We start from the raw sequence: 15,533 nt of genomic DNA, 5'->3' as shown, positions 1-15,533 counted from the left end.
AGGTATTATTGAGGCCATCTTTAAAGTGAGTTGTGGACGTGCGAGATGCATTTTGTATCATGGACTCGGAGTGATAGTGTCTCATGGTCCATGGACCGATTGATAACTGTCACTTTGTTAGAACGGCGATCTAAGTTTGTAGCGTGATGCAAAGAGTCATTGAGTCACCTGCCTGTACCATGCTGATTACTGACATTGTGTGAGTTACTGGTCTATACAGAGCGTGTTCCATTTCTTATGGGACAATGATAAGGCAAGGCCACACTGGAGCCTCGTGCCCTCCTGCCACCAAACGAGCGCCCACTGAGGCCCACTGGTCGTCTTTCAACTGCACGAACCCGAGGCTCTATTCAAATTCAAGCCTATACCTTGCAATTTCGATCAATTCATAGTATGGAGTTTTATTCGGTGCCCACCGGTTTAAGGACTCATCATTGTTAGACAGACCTGGATATACTACGCTGAAATATCGTTTCACAATTTCAGTAGCCACCCTCAAAGAAGCTTAACCTGTAAGCTGCGAGGCACTAACCGGATTTCCAATAACATCGTACTCGACTAGTACTTCTCGGAGACTCGGAGTCGTTTAATTCCATCTCACATCCTGTGTCACGATTCATCATCAACCCTTGTTAAGGAGTCGATGTCAGTATATCCATCTTTTATCCCCTCTCTCGTTCTCTGACCTTGGTAACAGTTCCCGTATGTCTGAAGGAACTTGGGAGAAGTTATCCCAAGTCGCTGTGAAGGGTGCTGAACATGACTCTGGTGAACGCCGGCCCCATCCGAAATGTTTGGAAGGGACTCGGGTGGTCCTTCTCAACCATATCTACGGGTTATTAGACACCAAAGAGAAGAATCGACTCATTTGGCTTCATGGTACAGCAGGCGTCGGAAAATCTGCTGTTGCGTTCACCGTAGCCGAAAGGATGAGAGGTCTGAAGATGACAGAGGAGACGAAAAGAGAAAAGCGGCTCGCAGGAACATTCTTTTTCTCCCGCAAGCACACGAAACGCCGCACGACTGGTTATTTCTTTGCGACACTTGCCTACCAGCTGGCCGTGAATTTCCCCAGCATCAAGACGTACGTGAACAAAGCTATCCTGGAGAATCCTGCACTTTTAGACCCCGACAAGTCTCTTCGCGACCAGATGGAGGCGTTGTTTCTACAACCTCTGCGAAATCTTCAATCCAGGCTGCGCGAGTGTCCGCCTTTGACATTCGTTGTTGATGCCCTCGATGAATGCACATCAGAATCCCTCGATCAATCCACATTCGACTCCGATGAAGACAAATACGAAAGCGAGCTTGCTGAACTGATCTCCCTGCTCGCCCAAGCTCTTCGCGATCCTGATCTGCCTGTGACCCACATTTTAGTTACGAGTCGCTCAGAAGCGCATATCTGTGAAGCCATGGAGAGCGAAGATGTGCGCCCGCTGGTGTGCGAGATACCAGTGAAGATTTTTGGGGAGGGTGTCGCTGCCACTATCTCGCTAGACGGTGCAGATGTTGACGCAGATATCTATCGTTTCTTGGAGCATTCTTTTAGAAAGCTACGAAGTCGCTCTTCCACTTTCCCGTTGCCAACGAAGTGTCAACTTGAGCAGCTGGCGATCCGAGCGGGCAGACGTTTCATTGTGGCGTCTACAATGATGAAGTTTATCGATGATCGACACAATGATCCCCGTGACCGGCTTCAGCTCATGCTCGAGCTAACGAGTGAACTGCTACCAGGAACAGAAGTGTACAAGTTATACGACCGTATCCTCTCCACATGCGCTGACCCGAAGTTGGCATACCAGCACTTGTCCGTTGTTGCCGCCCTTACAGATCCTCTGCCGATTTCACAAATCTCAGAACTTCTTGGTCCTGGTCAGGGCAGGGACGCTGAGAGAGTGCTGGTGCAACTACGGTCTATCATAGATGTCCCCATCGACAGGACTCTTCCTGTGAACATTTATCACTCATCCGTTCGCGACTATATTTCCCACCACTCCAACTGCAGCCTCCCTCAAGTACAATGTCTCACATCACCGCACTCCCTACTCGCACTTTCCTCTCTCCAATTGATGGTGCGCGATATTCCAGAAAGCACTGCGCTCCTGGATGCGCTCTCAGAGTTGAATGGGCAGAATCAAGCTATGGAACCCCAGGACCCCCGGAATTTAACACACTCATTATCCTTCACTGTCCAGCCACCGGAGCCAATACAAGCGCTTATAACCCTGCTATGGCTTCGGGGAAATCGCAGTTTAGAGTTTCAATTCTGGCTAGATACCCTAGACGGGCGTGCCTGGCTGGGCACTCACAGCGCGAGAGAATGGTTACAGACCCAGGGAGGGCGAGACTGGCTGCAAACCCAGGGAGGGCGAAACTGGCTGCAGACTGAAGGAGCGATAGAGTGGCTGCAGACTAAAGGAGCGAGAGAGTGGCTGCAGACCTGGGGGGGAAAGGACTGGCTGCAGACTGAAGGAGCGAGAGAGTGGCTGCAGACTGAAGGAGGGAGCGAGTGGCTGCAGACCTGGAAAGGAAAGGACTGGCTGCAGACCGAAGGAGCGAGAGAGTGGCTGCAGACTGAAGGAGCGAGAGAGTGGCTGCAGACCCGGGCGGGAAGGAACTGGCTGGAGAGTGGAGGGGTGAAAGAGTTGCTGCAGACCCGGGTGGGAAAGGACTGGCTGCAGAGTGAAGGAGCGAGAGAGTGGCTGCAGACCCCGGTGGGAGAGCACTGGGTGTGGAGTGAAGGAGCAAGAGAGCGGCTGCAGATCCCGGTGGGAGAGCACTGGCTGCGGAGTGAACTTGAAGGAGCGAGAGAGCGGCTGCAGACCTTGGGGGGAAAGGACTTGCCGCAGACTGAAGGTCCCTGGCTGCAAAACGCAGGTGGGGGAGGCTTGGTGCAGCGCTCGGGCAGACGAGACTGGCTGCAGGCCCAGGGTGGGCGAGATTGGCTGCAGACCCCAATGGGACACTGGCTGCTCCATGGCGGGCGGCACTGGCTGCAGAGTCAGGACGGGCAAGGCTGGCTACAATCCCCGGGCGTGGAAGACTGGCTGCAGACCCAAGGCGGGAAAGACTGGCTGCAGACCCAAGGCGGGAAAGACTGGCTGCAAACCCCGCGTGTGCGAAACTGGTTGCAAACCCAAGGCGGGAAAGACTGGCTGCAGACCCCAGACGGGCGAACCTGGTTGCAAACCCAAGGCGGGGGAGACTGGTTGCAGACCCCAGACGGGCGAGACTGGTTGCAAACCCAAGGCGGGCAAGACTGGTTGCAGACACCGCATGGTCAAACGTGGCGGTTGACGACTGTCTGGGTAACAATGGAGGAATTTTCGAACACATTGGAAGCAATCATGCAGTATATAATTATCCCAGAATTGCCTCTTCAGCCAGCTTTTCAAGTCATCCAACAGCTCAAGAACCTGCCGGATTTCTTGTTGTTTCCAGCGTTCCTCGGGTTAAGGCACCAGGACCACCCCACCTCTGCATTTTCACGACGTTGTTTTCCACCAAACATAGGGATCATTCATTCAATGCAGGCCTTTTCCAACTTCGCAAACGACGCACGCGAACGAACTCGAACAGCTTCCGACGTTCTCGACTACGCATGCCAAAACTGGGCCGTCCATCTCTCGCGAGCTCCGAATCCTTGGGACGAGAGGCTCGCTCATATATTCAAGTCTTTCTGGGATCGTCATCTCCTCTCCTGGCTCGAAAGGCAGTGGTGTGTGAAGGATCTGAGGTCTTGCCTCACTATTTTATCAGAAGGCGAGAAACTTGCAAAGGTGTGTGTTCACAATGGTTTACTAGACTCACAACCTGACCCGTGCATTCAGGACCATTTCCGTGAAGCCCCTGTAACATCTTAATGACCAGTCTGAAGCTGCCAGATGTTTGCAACATGTTACACTGTCTTGTTATCGTGCATTGATTTCTTGCTGTTAGCCATTTTCTTACAGTCAGATCTCTGTAATGGTGTAAAGTATTTCCTAGTGCTCCGCTAGTACATGTTTGTGACTTCATTATCATGAGACGCTCGTAAGAAACATATCACATAGAGGTTCACTCGTCCCGAATTAAATAGCAGCACGATGCCTTGCACTTCATTATTGAGGTCCCGACGAAAGAAAATTATTCGTAAACGAGCGCGCTGTCGGCATATCCATGTCCGAAGGGGACATAAGTCATGACGCAGACTCAGATTACGAGGCACGGACTCCCCGATAGTCCGAATACTGCGGCGGAAGTTCGACTACGCCATTGCTATCTGGCACAACATCCTCAGCGTCGGTATGCACAAGGATTCGAGCCGGAGTTTGATAGTCTGTTTGACCGAGTGTGGAAGGGTCGTTGACTGTGACATGGCCGGCAGGCGCTTGGGCAGAGATGGATTGGGATCCGTGTTGAACGGGCGGAGCAAGGTAGATAGGGTCTGTCTTCCGTGGTAACGGTGATGCTGGTCTAGCCCCTGCAAACGCATTCTTGTCAACAGATGACATATCTGAACTTCGAGCGTCTCCACTGTAGACAGTAAAGTCTGTGTTAAAGCTCCTGCCTGACTCGGAAGGCTGTGTCTGATGGAAGGGTGCGGGAACGTCCCTAGCCGCGAAGTTGCCGGCAGACGCATTGAGAGGAGGTGATTGGGGTCCGGATTGAATGGGCGGACCGGAGTAGCTACTGGGATCTGTCTGCCATGGTGATGGTGATGTTGTTTCAGCGACGGTAGCCATTCGTCTGTCAACGGATGACATAGCCGGACTTCGAGCGTCCCCGTACACAGCAAAGTCTGCATTTGAGCTCTGGCGTGAATGCAGTGTCTGGTTGAACAACGTGGGATGGTCGCTGGCTGTGAAGTTACCAGTAGACGCATTAGGAGGAGGTGATTGGCTTCCAGGTTGAATGGGTGGAGACAGGTAGCTGATAGGGTATGGTGATGGGTAGGTTTGTGATGTCGGTTGAGTCGCGGCCATACGGTTGTAAGCGGATGACATGGTAGTTGAACTTCGAGCGTCTCCGTAGATAGGAAAGTCCGTGTTAGAGCTCTGGCGCGAGTGTTGTGTGTGACTGAATGGTGTGGGAGGAGCGCTAACTGCGAATGTGCCGGCGGATGAACTTGTCATGTCTGATTGAGTTCTCAGGCTGCGTTGAGTGGGTTGGGTATGGTAGTTGATGGGGTTTGTCTTGTATGGGAATTGGAATTGTGGCGCAATGTCACCTTGAGGGATGGCTTCGTAATCGGGATCCGTACGCTGCAATTGGCCTGGACGGCTTTTTGGAGAAGTTATGATGTCCGGACTCAGAGAGCGAGACGCTTTTCGTTTACGCCGCAACAAGCACATGCCGAGTATGACCAATGCAGCAAGGGCCGCCGCACCGCCGACTGCCGAGCCTGCGATAACAGCGACATTGCTGCTCGTTGAACTACTTGGATTAGATGTCGATGAAGCCGAAGTCGAAGCAGTGGCCGTGGCCGACATGCTTGAAGTGGATGACGGCGAGTTGGCGTTGAGGCACGAGGCATTGCTCGACGATAAGACCTGCTCGAACCCAGAGTCACCACCTTGTCTGCCCGCAGAGTCGGTCATAAGAAACATGAGGTTCGTTCCTGTGTTAACATTTGCAACCGAGGTAAACGTGTTGCTATTCACTGAATTGAATACGGTTGATTGTCCACCAGGAATGAGTTGCTGTGGCAATGTAAGTATGTTATTTTGATAGAACCAGCCATGATCTGACCACAATAGTAACGGGTAGAGTTGCACCAGTATAGGAAAGGGTAAATTGACTGCAGTATTGGTAAGTCAGTGCCACGAAAAAGTAGGCGAACCAAGCTTACCTGCATTGCAGGAGTTGGAGTGGCGACAGATCAAACGTGTAAGGAGGTGATAAAACTTCAGTGTTGCAGTTGTTATTTGCAACAGGATTCCCAACAGTTAACTGGTTTGTCGTCCCGCCCGAACCAAATCCAGTGGCGTCCGACATAGTGAGCAGAAATAGTGTTCCCGCCGCCAATGTCAATGGTGATATTGAATAGGAGCCTTTGCCATTGCTGAAGGCTGATGCTGGTACAGATATATTCTGGAACGTTGCCAAAGACTGGAAGGGACAAAGATTAGCGCGCGATGGCGTTTGAGACGATAACGCCGACGAACAGGAGTCAAGAGTATCTCAAATGGTGCTTGCCCACCTGACAATCCCGACAAAGTTCAGCGGGAGCATATACAACGTATTAGATATGCGCTTACCAGTCCATGAAACGGTGAGACTATCACATTGAGTAGGAGTCCCGACAGTCACACTGAACGCCCGCGCCACAGAGAGACAAGAAGCAATACATGTAAAGAAACGAACAAAGTGTGACGATCGCATGTTCAAAAAAACGAAGAAGAGCGTAAGAAGGGACACGGGCGTGGTCAAGGGATATGTTGAAATGGGAATCAGGAATTTTCAGACTCAGGTGAAGAGAAATTGGGTCCTGGATAACATTGACCTGGTGAGAATCGATCACTATATAGCCATCAGTGAAATACCGTTAGCTATGACATGAACCCTGCCTCGAGGCTGTTCGTGGTCATTAGCACTACGCCACCTTCGGAGTTCTTCGCCTTCCAAGGGTTCCTTGCACCCCCACAATTCAATTTCAATGTTTGAAAAACACGGAAGCAAGAATGAGGGCCCTGAGTTGTGTCCTAAGACTGTCTGGTGCATTTCGTAGAAGTGAAAGAGGTAAATGGATGACGTATTAATAACCCAAGGGTATTGCCGTACTTGAGTGTTCGCTGGGCAGCAGATGGATAAATATAACACGGTTTTGATTGACGCACGCACGACACTGAATCCTTGGGTCTGACATTCTACATTCCGAAGTCATCTCTACGCCGGGGCCAGCCGAGAGTAGCTCTGAGTGATGAGGTGAAACATATACTGATCTAGGGTGTGGATCGCCGCGCCGCAAACGCCAGCGCTAGTGGCAATTGAGCGGAGGTGGGGGTCGACGTGAATGGGTTCTCTCTTGAATAATATCTGGGACTCGGGAGGACACCCCGGAGGCACCCAAGCGCTGTGATGGGTTTCCTGCCAGCTGCGGACCTTCTGTGTGAGGCACATCGAGTAGGCTGTGTTAACGTGAGCGCCGAACTCTGGGGAAAGCGATGCAGAGTGCTAAGAGACTCTCACCTCAACAACGCTAAGCAACCTTAAGTACCCCCTTTCAAAGAGCTGTTGCCAAACAACCGCCAAGTAACTTACGTGGCATTCTCAAGCAACGTCAAGAACGAACAAAAATCATCATTCAAGCTGTGGTCCACAAAAATCAAACAAGATAGTGATGGCAGACTTCCCCATACCGCAGCCTTTGAAAACTCCTCGCATCCACATCCATACATGAACGCTTCGCCTTCATCAACGCAACGCGAGGCGCCAAGGACCGCAGAGCTGCTTCAGATATCGTACCCAGAACACTCTTCTCCTTGCAATTGAGGACCGCAAGCTCCGGCGACGAGGGAGATGTGGTATGCGACGAAACGTCAGAGGATTCACAGAAGTCGCAAGACTGGGTAGTCGACAAAGGGCTTTCTTGGACAAAAGGAGATGTAGATGAATCGGGGGCCGTTTGTGGCGACTTGCAAGACCAGTAGATCGACTGGTTACTAGGAGATGGTCTCGTCGGAGTTGATGTACAAGGGTCCCCCTCAATATTGGCAGACTACATCTATGAAGTGAGCACAATTCGCATGGCTCACAAGGTGTATGCTAACCTTGAGCGCCTCCGCAACTGTGAGTCCTCCACGCCTACCAATAGCCTGTGGAGACGGGTGTTGAGGGCTTCTGGAGGAAACTGGGACAGCTGTAACCTGTTTCGGCCAGCGGTTGTGGAATACCCGGAGTAGCCGCGGTCGGACAATACACCATGGTCGGCGGAGCAGACGATTGTCCTGATCGGGTCGTTCGAGGTAACCACGAACGTACAGTTCTTCTCTGAAAGCCTCACTTGCTAAGAGTGGGAGATTGGAGACGTGGATGCTACGGCAATGCATGTAAGCATGGGATAACAACACAGAACAAAGCGATGCAGACAGCTCATCTGCGGTGACAAACGTATCGTCGACGTCTGTCGCTGCCAACGAACTGAGAGAGTGGATGGTCTCCAAAGCCTCAGACAGAAAGATATGAGGTGGTGGGGCACAAAGGGATACAGGCTTCGTGAACGTAATGGTGCAGAATGATCTGATCTTTGTGAGGTATCGCATCGCAGTCTTGCCAGGTCGGTGGCTCGAGTTCATAGCTTGCTCCTGCTTGCGTTGGCGCCGCATCTGGTGCGAAATTATTGCCTCCGTTGCCGCGAGAGTCGGTTCCGACAGCGAAATACAAAGCTGGTTGTGGGTGATCGGAGGGTGGTTGGTGTTGCTGAGATTGCCGGGTGGGTAGCAAGCGTCCGAAGGCATTCTCACAGATAAGATGGAGGAAAGGCGGACGAGAGCGGTTGTGAGTGTGCGTTTCACGGCAGCTGGCATGATAGAAATGTGGTTTCAACCTGAGCAGAAAGTACTGAGGAGGCGAGTAGCAGGTTGGCTGACCATTAGTGTCCTCGTGCATGGAGGCTGACCAGCTGGAAACTTGTACGACTTAGATAGTCAGCCTATACCCACAGGTGGTTGGTAAGTCATTCGATCGCGAGCTAGTGAGGAAGTGGAGAAAAGTCGCCATCGATTAGTAGCCAAAGTTAGGGTTGAGTTGAAGAGGCACAGATATGATCATGAGAATTTTGATGACATGATAGCTTGGCTATTGCACCGAGGGTTGATATCAGTTCATCGCGCCACATTGACACATAAAGCCTACTCTCGAAACGTGTTAACCTCTATTCTCCAATCGAAGACGTGAAGGCGACCCTCGTTTACTAGTATCATCGTGATAACGATACCACTTAAATACGTCACGAGGGAGCGGTACAACTTGAAGGATTCGGATGTGTTCTTGAAAAAATGAGGGTCATAGCCTAGGGATCGCAGGTCGTACGAGCAGTCTCGGAGTCGGAGAGGCGATAATAGATGAAATTGGGATTATTATGGTGCCATGGGCCGGGAAGAACCCATGTTGTCATAGCCCATCTGAACCGGTGTATAATCCGTGGCTATTCGCAAGAGCACAGTGTATGTAACATTGCTCATCGCTTCCGGTCTTAAACCGGTCCATCAGAATTGTCAATCACAGCGAAGCATATCTCAGAGCAGAATGGTACCACTGAAATCAATTCTTCATGGATGATGAGACCAAGTCTCACTGAGTCGTGTCACCAGACTGCCAGTCAGTGAGTCGTCCGATTGAATGACACAAAGCGCCGACTTGATTAAGACAATGGTCGACAGCGCTTGGAAAGACTCGGAGCAGAAGAGGAAGGTAGGTGATCGCCGCCAGCAGACCAGTTTTTTTTTATGAAACACGCCATAACCGAATCGTACCATAAATATTTTCAAGAAAGATTTAGAATTAAACGTTATATTATCTCTATATAACCTCTTCCCCCTTGCCTCCTTCATATTCCACAATTCATCCCCTTCGTCCTTTCAAGTCTAACACTATAACAATGGCCATTTCTCCTGCTTCCTTCCTATCCTCCGAGCAGGAAATGCCTCGCCCAAAGGATGTCGGTATCCTCGCAATGGAAGTCTACTTTCCCCACAGAGTATGCTTCCACCCATTCTAACCATCCCAATCATATCTCATCTTACGTCACTTTAGTGCATATCTGAGGCTGACCTCGAGGTCTTTGATGGTGTACCAGCAGGAAAGTACACCATTGGTCTCGGCCAGGAATTCATGGCCTGCTGTGATGACCGGGAAGACATCAACTCTTTTGCTCTCAATGGTACGTGTCATCGTCTCACTGAACGCGTTTAAATTCACATCCTCCTCTTTTCAGCCGTTTCCGGTCTTCTTGAGCGTTACGATATCGACCCAAAGTCCATTGGTCGCATTGATGTCGGAACTGAGACTATCATCGACAAATCCAAGTCCGTGAAGACAACCCTCATGGACCTTTTCGCCGAATCTGGTAACTTCGACATCGAAGGTATCGATTCCAAGAACGCATGCTACGGTTCCACTGCTGCGCTTTTTAACGCAGTCAACTGGGTCGAATCCACCTCGTGGGACGGTCGCAATGCTATTGTTGTCGGTGGTGACATTGCTATTTACGCTGAGGGTGCTGCACGCCCAGCCGGTGGTGCTGGTGCTGTCGCCCTTCTCATTGGTCCCAACGCACCTGTCGTCGTTGAGCGTACGTTCATTTCATTTCATTTCGGATGTTATGGCTCGTTTCCATGACGTTCCTGGATTGAGTGTCTCAGATCTGATATCCTCAATTTACAGCGATTCACGGTAATCACATGACCAACACGTACGATTTCTACAAGCCCCGATTGGACTCGGAGTACCCCGAGGTTGACGGGCCTGTCTCAGTTACCACCTACACTTCTGCATTGGATAACGCATACTCGCGCTTCCGTGAAAAGACTGCTAAAGCTAAGAAGGCTCAGCTCAACGGCCACGCGAATGGCAAGGAGTCTCTGACCTCCTTCTCCATCGATGACATCGACTACGCTGTCTTCCACAGCCCATACGGCAAGCAGGTCCAGAAGGGTCTCGGCCGTCTATTCTACAACGACTTCCTTGCAAACCCCTCCTCGCCTTATTTCGCTAACGTCGCCAACCCCGAATCTGTCCTCGCGACCTCATACACCGCTTCCCTCACTGACAAGAACCTCGAGAAAACCTTCATTGGTGTCTCGAAGGCAACATACGCCAAGAAAGTTGAGCCCGGCATGGCCTGCTCGAAACGCCTGGGCAACATGTACACGGGTTCGCTTTACGGCTGCCTTGCCTCTGTCCTGTCTTCCGTTGCACCTTCCGAGCTTTTGGGCAAGCGTTTGAGCATGTTCGCTTTCGGTTCTGGCTGCGCTGCCAGCTTCTTCACTCTCCGTGTCAAGGGTGACACGTCAGAGATCCGGGAGAAGATGGACTTGCTCCCTCGCTTGGCAAGCATGAAGCTCGTGCCTTGCCAGGAATACGTTGACGCACTCACAGTAAGTCCAGCCTTGATTCTGTCTAATGGGATTCAGCTGATTCGATCTTCCAAAGCTCCGTGAGAAAAACCACAACGCTGTGAACTACACGCCAGAGGGCTCCGTCGAGAACATCTGGCCTGGCACATTCTACCTCGAGAGCGTAGACAGCAAGTTCCGTCGCAAATACGCACGCGCACCCAAGGCATGAGTCATTGCGGGCTGCGTGTCATCATCTTATGTTTTTGCTTCATGATATCTGTTTGGGTTTTGACTTGCATTACATTTAGAAGCATATACCTCATCAACGCGCCGGTAGTATGATAGTGTTTGTATATTTGTAGAAGAAGATGTTGAATTACTACGGCGATAATACAATTCATTCGCACGGAAGAGAGATTTGCTAGATCATGGCCAGCTCACCCATATGTAAATGTCTGTTCAAGTAGCAAGGTGGTGGTAAACTCGGCAGACTTGAATCAGGCAGACAAACACAAACACAAACAACACGTCAATAAATCCCTGCTAATCGGCTTTTCTTGATTGGTTACTTACCATTTTCATGCCAAGCTTAAGCACAAGGTCCACGAAAGCCATAAATACCCTTCTTCTTTGAAAGATCGACAAACTCGACCATATGTTCTCATTGATAATTTTGGGTGTTTGAGGCTGAACTTAATTTATGAAGGTCTCGAGCCAAAGCGAAATACGACGTCCATTACCCAGACCGCAAATCGCGCAAAATCCCCAAGCCGAAGGGCCGGGCAGGATACTCTCCTCCACGAGGACACCACGTACAAGATGCAATGGGTTTGGCTGACGGTGATCGCCATTACAAAAAATTTCGAGCGCGTCCCATTATTCTGGTCTGACTATATGCTACTGGATCCTACGCGAGCAGATCTATAGCTCGCATGTCTGCCACTAAATATCTTGACCTTAACAAAACATTTCCGACTGATAATGATGACAATTCGTAAGACGTAGATGATACGGAACACGGTAATGACAGCGAAGACGAAGACGGAAAAGATTGTCGTGGCGACGAAGTAGGTTACACTCATTCTGATCATTCAATTCAGCGTACTAACCTTGTGTTTTAAAAAGCTTGATTGGATGCGTTTAGGCCAACTCGCCAAATTTGTTAACGAGCGGCGAGCCTAGCAATCACCGCTCAATCATAGTAACGTCAGTACCCACATTGATTTCTTTCAAGTCTCGATTCGCGCACTCCAAGAAACGTCGTTTTGAGGTACGTCTCGTTATTTTTGTATCAGCCCCTGGCCACAGAATGTTAATTATCTGATTCCTTCAGACGGAAGACGAGCCCCCGGTGTTGATTTCGCGATATACAACTATAACCCTAACCAGTCACAGCCAATGAGCAAGCGTCGCATATTGGATTCGCGAACAAGGTAGATGCAGGTTGGTTGCGCGTACTAAAACATTACCACCTTCAACTGTCTTGCAGAACCACACGACACCAGCGGAACTCGAGCTTCGAAGAAACTGATGTGACAACCTCAAACGAGGACAATTATTCTTTCGATCTACTTGCACGAACACTACCACACTTGCGATGGACACCACTCGCGCGCACTGGAATGTAATATTATTGCTGTGTAATGGATTAATGCTATTCAGAAGTAAATGGTCACTTGTGCGCTGTGCGAGTATATATGCGCCTGAATGTTGTATTCATTTGTCGTACCACTGAATTTCATTCGGAGTCAATGTATGAACATTTGGAAGTTCCTATCGAAGGCAGTACGATGTCGTAGATATACCCTATCAAGTTCAGTAGCTGCGCCATTGAAAATCAGCCACTGAAGTCCACATGTTTTGGGGGATTTTTTTGATAGTCGATTTACACACCCGATAGTACATAGATACACAGAAAACTCGGCCCTGAGCAACCACTTCACCCGGTATTTGTTTTCCTTCATCCTGGTCGGAACAATCATGCGTACTCCATTTCGATTTCGTGCTGTTCCTGCTGCTCATGCTGCTCGAATGACGGTGGCAGAGTCCAGCATATGCAATCTTCGAACGCCGTACTGATATGTGCGCACTGGTCGTCGGCATGCGAATTCCAAATGCCGATGATAAGGCGGGGCGCGATGATAAATGGCGCGGTATTGACGAACATCTCCGAGAGTATCATCACTGGCGTCTGTGTGTACACGTTAGAGCTGATCTCTCTAGAATCATGGCATCACCATACCGAAAGTTTAGGGGCCCATACTATCGTCAATAAGATTTGGTCTAGCAAGTTCCTAGCGGGATTTCGTGAATAGTTGCAGAGAACTGATTAGACGAAGGGGAACTTACAGGATGAAGTATATGATATGACTTCGAACGATCACGAGTATATATACGTTGGGCTTCATTTTGATTTCTTTTCGTTCTTTAAGGTGCTTCACGAGGATGACAACGGCAAGAATAACTAGAGAGATATCCCAGCATATGATCGGGATGGAAGTATATAATGCGGGCATAGGCCCTAGGTTGAAGGTTTCCGTGCAGTACCTGACGTTTGGAGTTACTATTTCTACCGCTATACAACGAGACGTCAGCTGGCACACAATTCGATCCAAATAGAAATTCACCCGAAAATGCTACGGGGCGACTATATAAAAATATATCCATCCCTATGTCGAGCCCGATGATAGGTATGAACAACCCCAGTAGCACATAAAGTAGGGTCCTGGATTGGTTGTATAGGGCGTAAAGACGCCATATGAGAACCACTGCAGACGTAAAATAGGTACCCACAACTCGATGCGAGAATGCATGACTTACTTTCCGCCAACCAGAAATAAACTGAGAATCCCCATTCCAATGTAACGCCAAGAACGTAGCCTGTTTCAATTGTATGATAAGTGAATGCAGTTCAAGTCGAAGACAGTACACTTGCAGCTAAATAAGAGGTTAGTGATCAGGCTTAGTTGTAAAATAAACTTCTGACGTACGGCTGAAACTAGGTCAACCCGGAATCCCTTAAAGAAAGAAAGCATTGATGCACTCACCTCATATGGCATGTACACCATACCTCCCCCTAGTGCTAGTCAGCTAATGATGGCCCAGTTGGCATAACGTCACATACAGCAGGCGCAAAGCCTAGGTCAATGTCAATATACAATACACCATCTGAAGGACAGAACAACCGCGACGTACAATGAAATGACAAGACCAAAATACCGAACCTGGCATAGCAATAAAATATCATGAAGCACTTTAGCAAGGCGGAACTCACAGCGAAGTAAAGACACGCCATTAGTGACCACTTTCTTGTCTAGATATTCAATCAATGTCCGGAGCTTGATATCATTTCGAGTTGAATACCAACCCAAAAAAACTTGACCTACGACAATGTGATCATGAGTACTCGACCAAGAGAAGACAAGCTCTTCATCACCTCTTTCTCGAACTGAAGGACTAGATCATTTTGCGCTCAGTCGCGGTACAAGGTTCATGAAAGCTACTGACTGTAGTCATAGGACAACAGGGCAAACATCGCCACTGGAAAAACGATGAAGTTCAGCATGATGCTTCATCCAAATCCAGGTCAAACGGAGCAAACGAACCTCCTGCATTGTTATTCCAACGCAGAGCATAGGCAAGTTCTACGTCCGACATGAGGCTGCAGATCAATTGGCGAATCAAGAAGTACGTGATAGACCGTCAGAGATCACTGACGCAGATACTTATAAGGGACGTAATTTTGTTATCTTGCCAGGGTTGTTGGTGGAATGGAAGTGTACGACATGTGTCCGAGCTTGTGTCACCGCATTTCTTGTCGGTGTCACGAATCGCAGTTCTCAGCAATTAACTACCAACGGAAGGGTCAAAGGTTATCAATGCTCACACGACTGACAATAGTGGCATGGTGGCATACTCTACCCGTCCAACGCTTGTGTTCGGGTGCTTATCTAGCCCTACATAGGCTGGAGACCATGGGATGATGTCCCACCGCCATCTGAAATTTTGCATGTGACCTCGACAATCAAAACCTCAGCCTTTGCGCTTGCAGGCCGACAATAGGTTGACGTCCATGCGGAAAACCACCCCTTGGGTGGGCGTGGTTACGCTGTCTTCGAGTGTGAGTAAATGAGGAGGACATCGGCCATCAGCGAAAGATTCTATCTTAGATTTTATGGGAAAATAACCACCTCGGCTATATGCGAAACAAAGGTGAGGGTCTCGACCCTCGAGGGAGGAATGGAAAGCAGAGACGACGGGAGCAACACTATGGAAGAAGAGGGTAGAGCTATGAGCCATGAGCCATGAGTGAATTGAGTCCAATTGTGCTAGGCTACCACCCCTGGGTCAACTCAACTAGGTCAGTCGCCGATTTTCTGCACCAGGCAGAAGGAATTCATTCAAGCAAGATTTGGAAATACAGGGTACCCGACAAGGCGATCGTCTACACACCACTGGCAGCTGACACATCGTGTACGTGCTCCCCAAAAGCAA

General features: G+C 49.6%; 4 protein-coding genes across 4 annotated transcripts; 2 read left to right on the top strand and 2 right to left on the bottom strand.

The window, feature by feature from the left end:
- The first annotated feature begins 547 nt into the window (after positions 1-547).
- DEU56DRAFT_574850 (uncharacterized protein) lies at positions 548-4,030 on the top strand. The gene is made up of 3 exons (XM_041346892.1): positions 548-645; positions 698-3,779; positions 3,831-4,030. Exons 2-3 carry the CDS (start codon positions 705-707, stop codon positions 3,861-3,863), a joined length of 3,108 nt encoding a protein of 1,035 aa, XP_041204439.1. The 5' UTR covers positions 548-645; positions 698-704; the 3' UTR covers positions 3,864-4,030.
- A 166-nt stretch (positions 4,031-4,196) lies between these two features.
- Positions 4,197-8,507, bottom strand: DEU56DRAFT_759347 (uncharacterized protein; the record flags this gene model as incomplete). The annotated part of the gene is made up of 12 exons (XM_041350304.1): positions 4,197-5,681; positions 5,731-5,779; positions 5,831-6,090; positions 6,240-6,259; positions 6,346-6,501; positions 6,525-6,773; positions 6,823-6,958; positions 7,171-7,201; positions 7,243-7,290; positions 7,341-7,699; positions 7,752-8,016; positions 8,092-8,507. The coding sequence occupies 12 exons, from the start codon at positions 8,505-8,507 to the stop codon at positions 4,197-4,199; spliced, it is 3,474 nt and encodes a 1,157-aa protein (XP_041204438.1).
- A 982-nt stretch (positions 8,508-9,489) lies between these two features.
- Positions 9,490-11,468, top strand: DEU56DRAFT_825639 (hydroxymethylglutaryl-coenzyme A synthase C terminal-domain-containing protein). The gene is made up of 5 exons (XM_041354297.1): positions 9,490-9,679; positions 9,736-9,862; positions 9,917-10,273; positions 10,366-11,078; positions 11,134-11,468. Exons 1-5 carry the CDS (start codon positions 9,581-9,583, stop codon positions 11,266-11,268), a joined length of 1,431 nt encoding a protein of 476 aa, XP_041204437.1. The 5' UTR covers positions 9,490-9,580; the 3' UTR covers positions 11,269-11,468.
- A 1,375-nt stretch (positions 11,469-12,843) lies between these two features.
- DEU56DRAFT_574739 (uncharacterized protein) lies at positions 12,844-14,843 on the bottom strand. Its single transcript, XM_041346889.1, has 13 exons — positions 14,645-14,843; positions 14,547-14,579; positions 14,476-14,495; positions 14,407-14,421; positions 14,314-14,352; positions 14,235-14,263; positions 14,164-14,177; positions 14,083-14,115; positions 13,860-13,919; positions 13,667-13,807; positions 13,389-13,614; positions 13,282-13,333; positions 12,844-13,230 (listed from the first exon to the last, which is right to left on the bottom strand). Exons 1-13 carry the CDS (start codon positions 14,694-14,696, stop codon positions 13,018-13,020), a joined length of 927 nt encoding a protein of 308 aa, XP_041204436.1. The 5' UTR covers positions 14,697-14,843; the 3' UTR covers positions 12,844-13,017.
- Between the last annotated feature and the right edge of the window lie 690 nt (positions 14,844-15,533).

Source organism: Suillus clintonianus (assembly GCF_016758775.1).
Source record: "Suillus clintonianus strain FC179 chromosome Unknown DEU56scaffold_89, whole genome shotgun sequence".
NCBI lineage: Eukaryota > Fungi > Basidiomycota > Agaricomycetes > Boletales > Suillaceae > Suillus > Suillus clintonianus.
Note: the sequence above shows the minus strand (reverse complement) of the source record. Positions and strands in the feature narration are given on the sequence as shown.

Bases quoted from the DNA above. Each gene is read 5' to 3' on its own strand.
- DEU56DRAFT_574850 (XM_041346892.1), top strand. From the start codon at position 705: ATGTCTGAAGGAACTTGGGAGAAGTTATCCCAAGTCGCTGTGAAGGGT. The intron at 3,780-3,830 runs GTGTGTGTTCAC...CCGTGCATTCAG, and splicing joins AAGGCGAGAAACTTGCAAAG to GACCATTTCCGTGAAGCCCC.
- DEU56DRAFT_825639 (XM_041354297.1), top strand. From the start codon at position 9,581: ATGGCCATTTCTCCTGCTTCCTTCCTATCCTCCGAGCAGGAAATGCCT. The intron at 9,680-9,735 runs GTATGCTTCCAC...ACGTCACTTTAG, and splicing joins AAGTCTACTTTCCCCACAGA to TGCATATCTGAGGCTGACCT. The intron at 9,863-9,916 runs GTACGTGTCATC...TCCTCTTTTCAG, and splicing joins CAACTCTTTTGCTCTCAATG to CCGTTTCCGGTCTTCTTGAG.
- DEU56DRAFT_574739 (XM_041346889.1), bottom strand. From the start codon at position 14,696: ATGTCGGACGTAGAACTTGCCTATGCTCTGCGTTGGAATAACAATGCA. The intron at 14,580-14,644 runs GTTCGTTTGCTC...TCGTTTTTCCAG, and splicing joins TTGGAATAACAATGCAGGAG to TGGCGATGTTTGCCCTGTTG. The intron at 13,615-13,666 runs GTGAATTTCTAT...CTCGTTGTATAG, and splicing joins TCGCCCCGTAGCATTTTCGG to CGGTAGAAATAGTAACTCCA.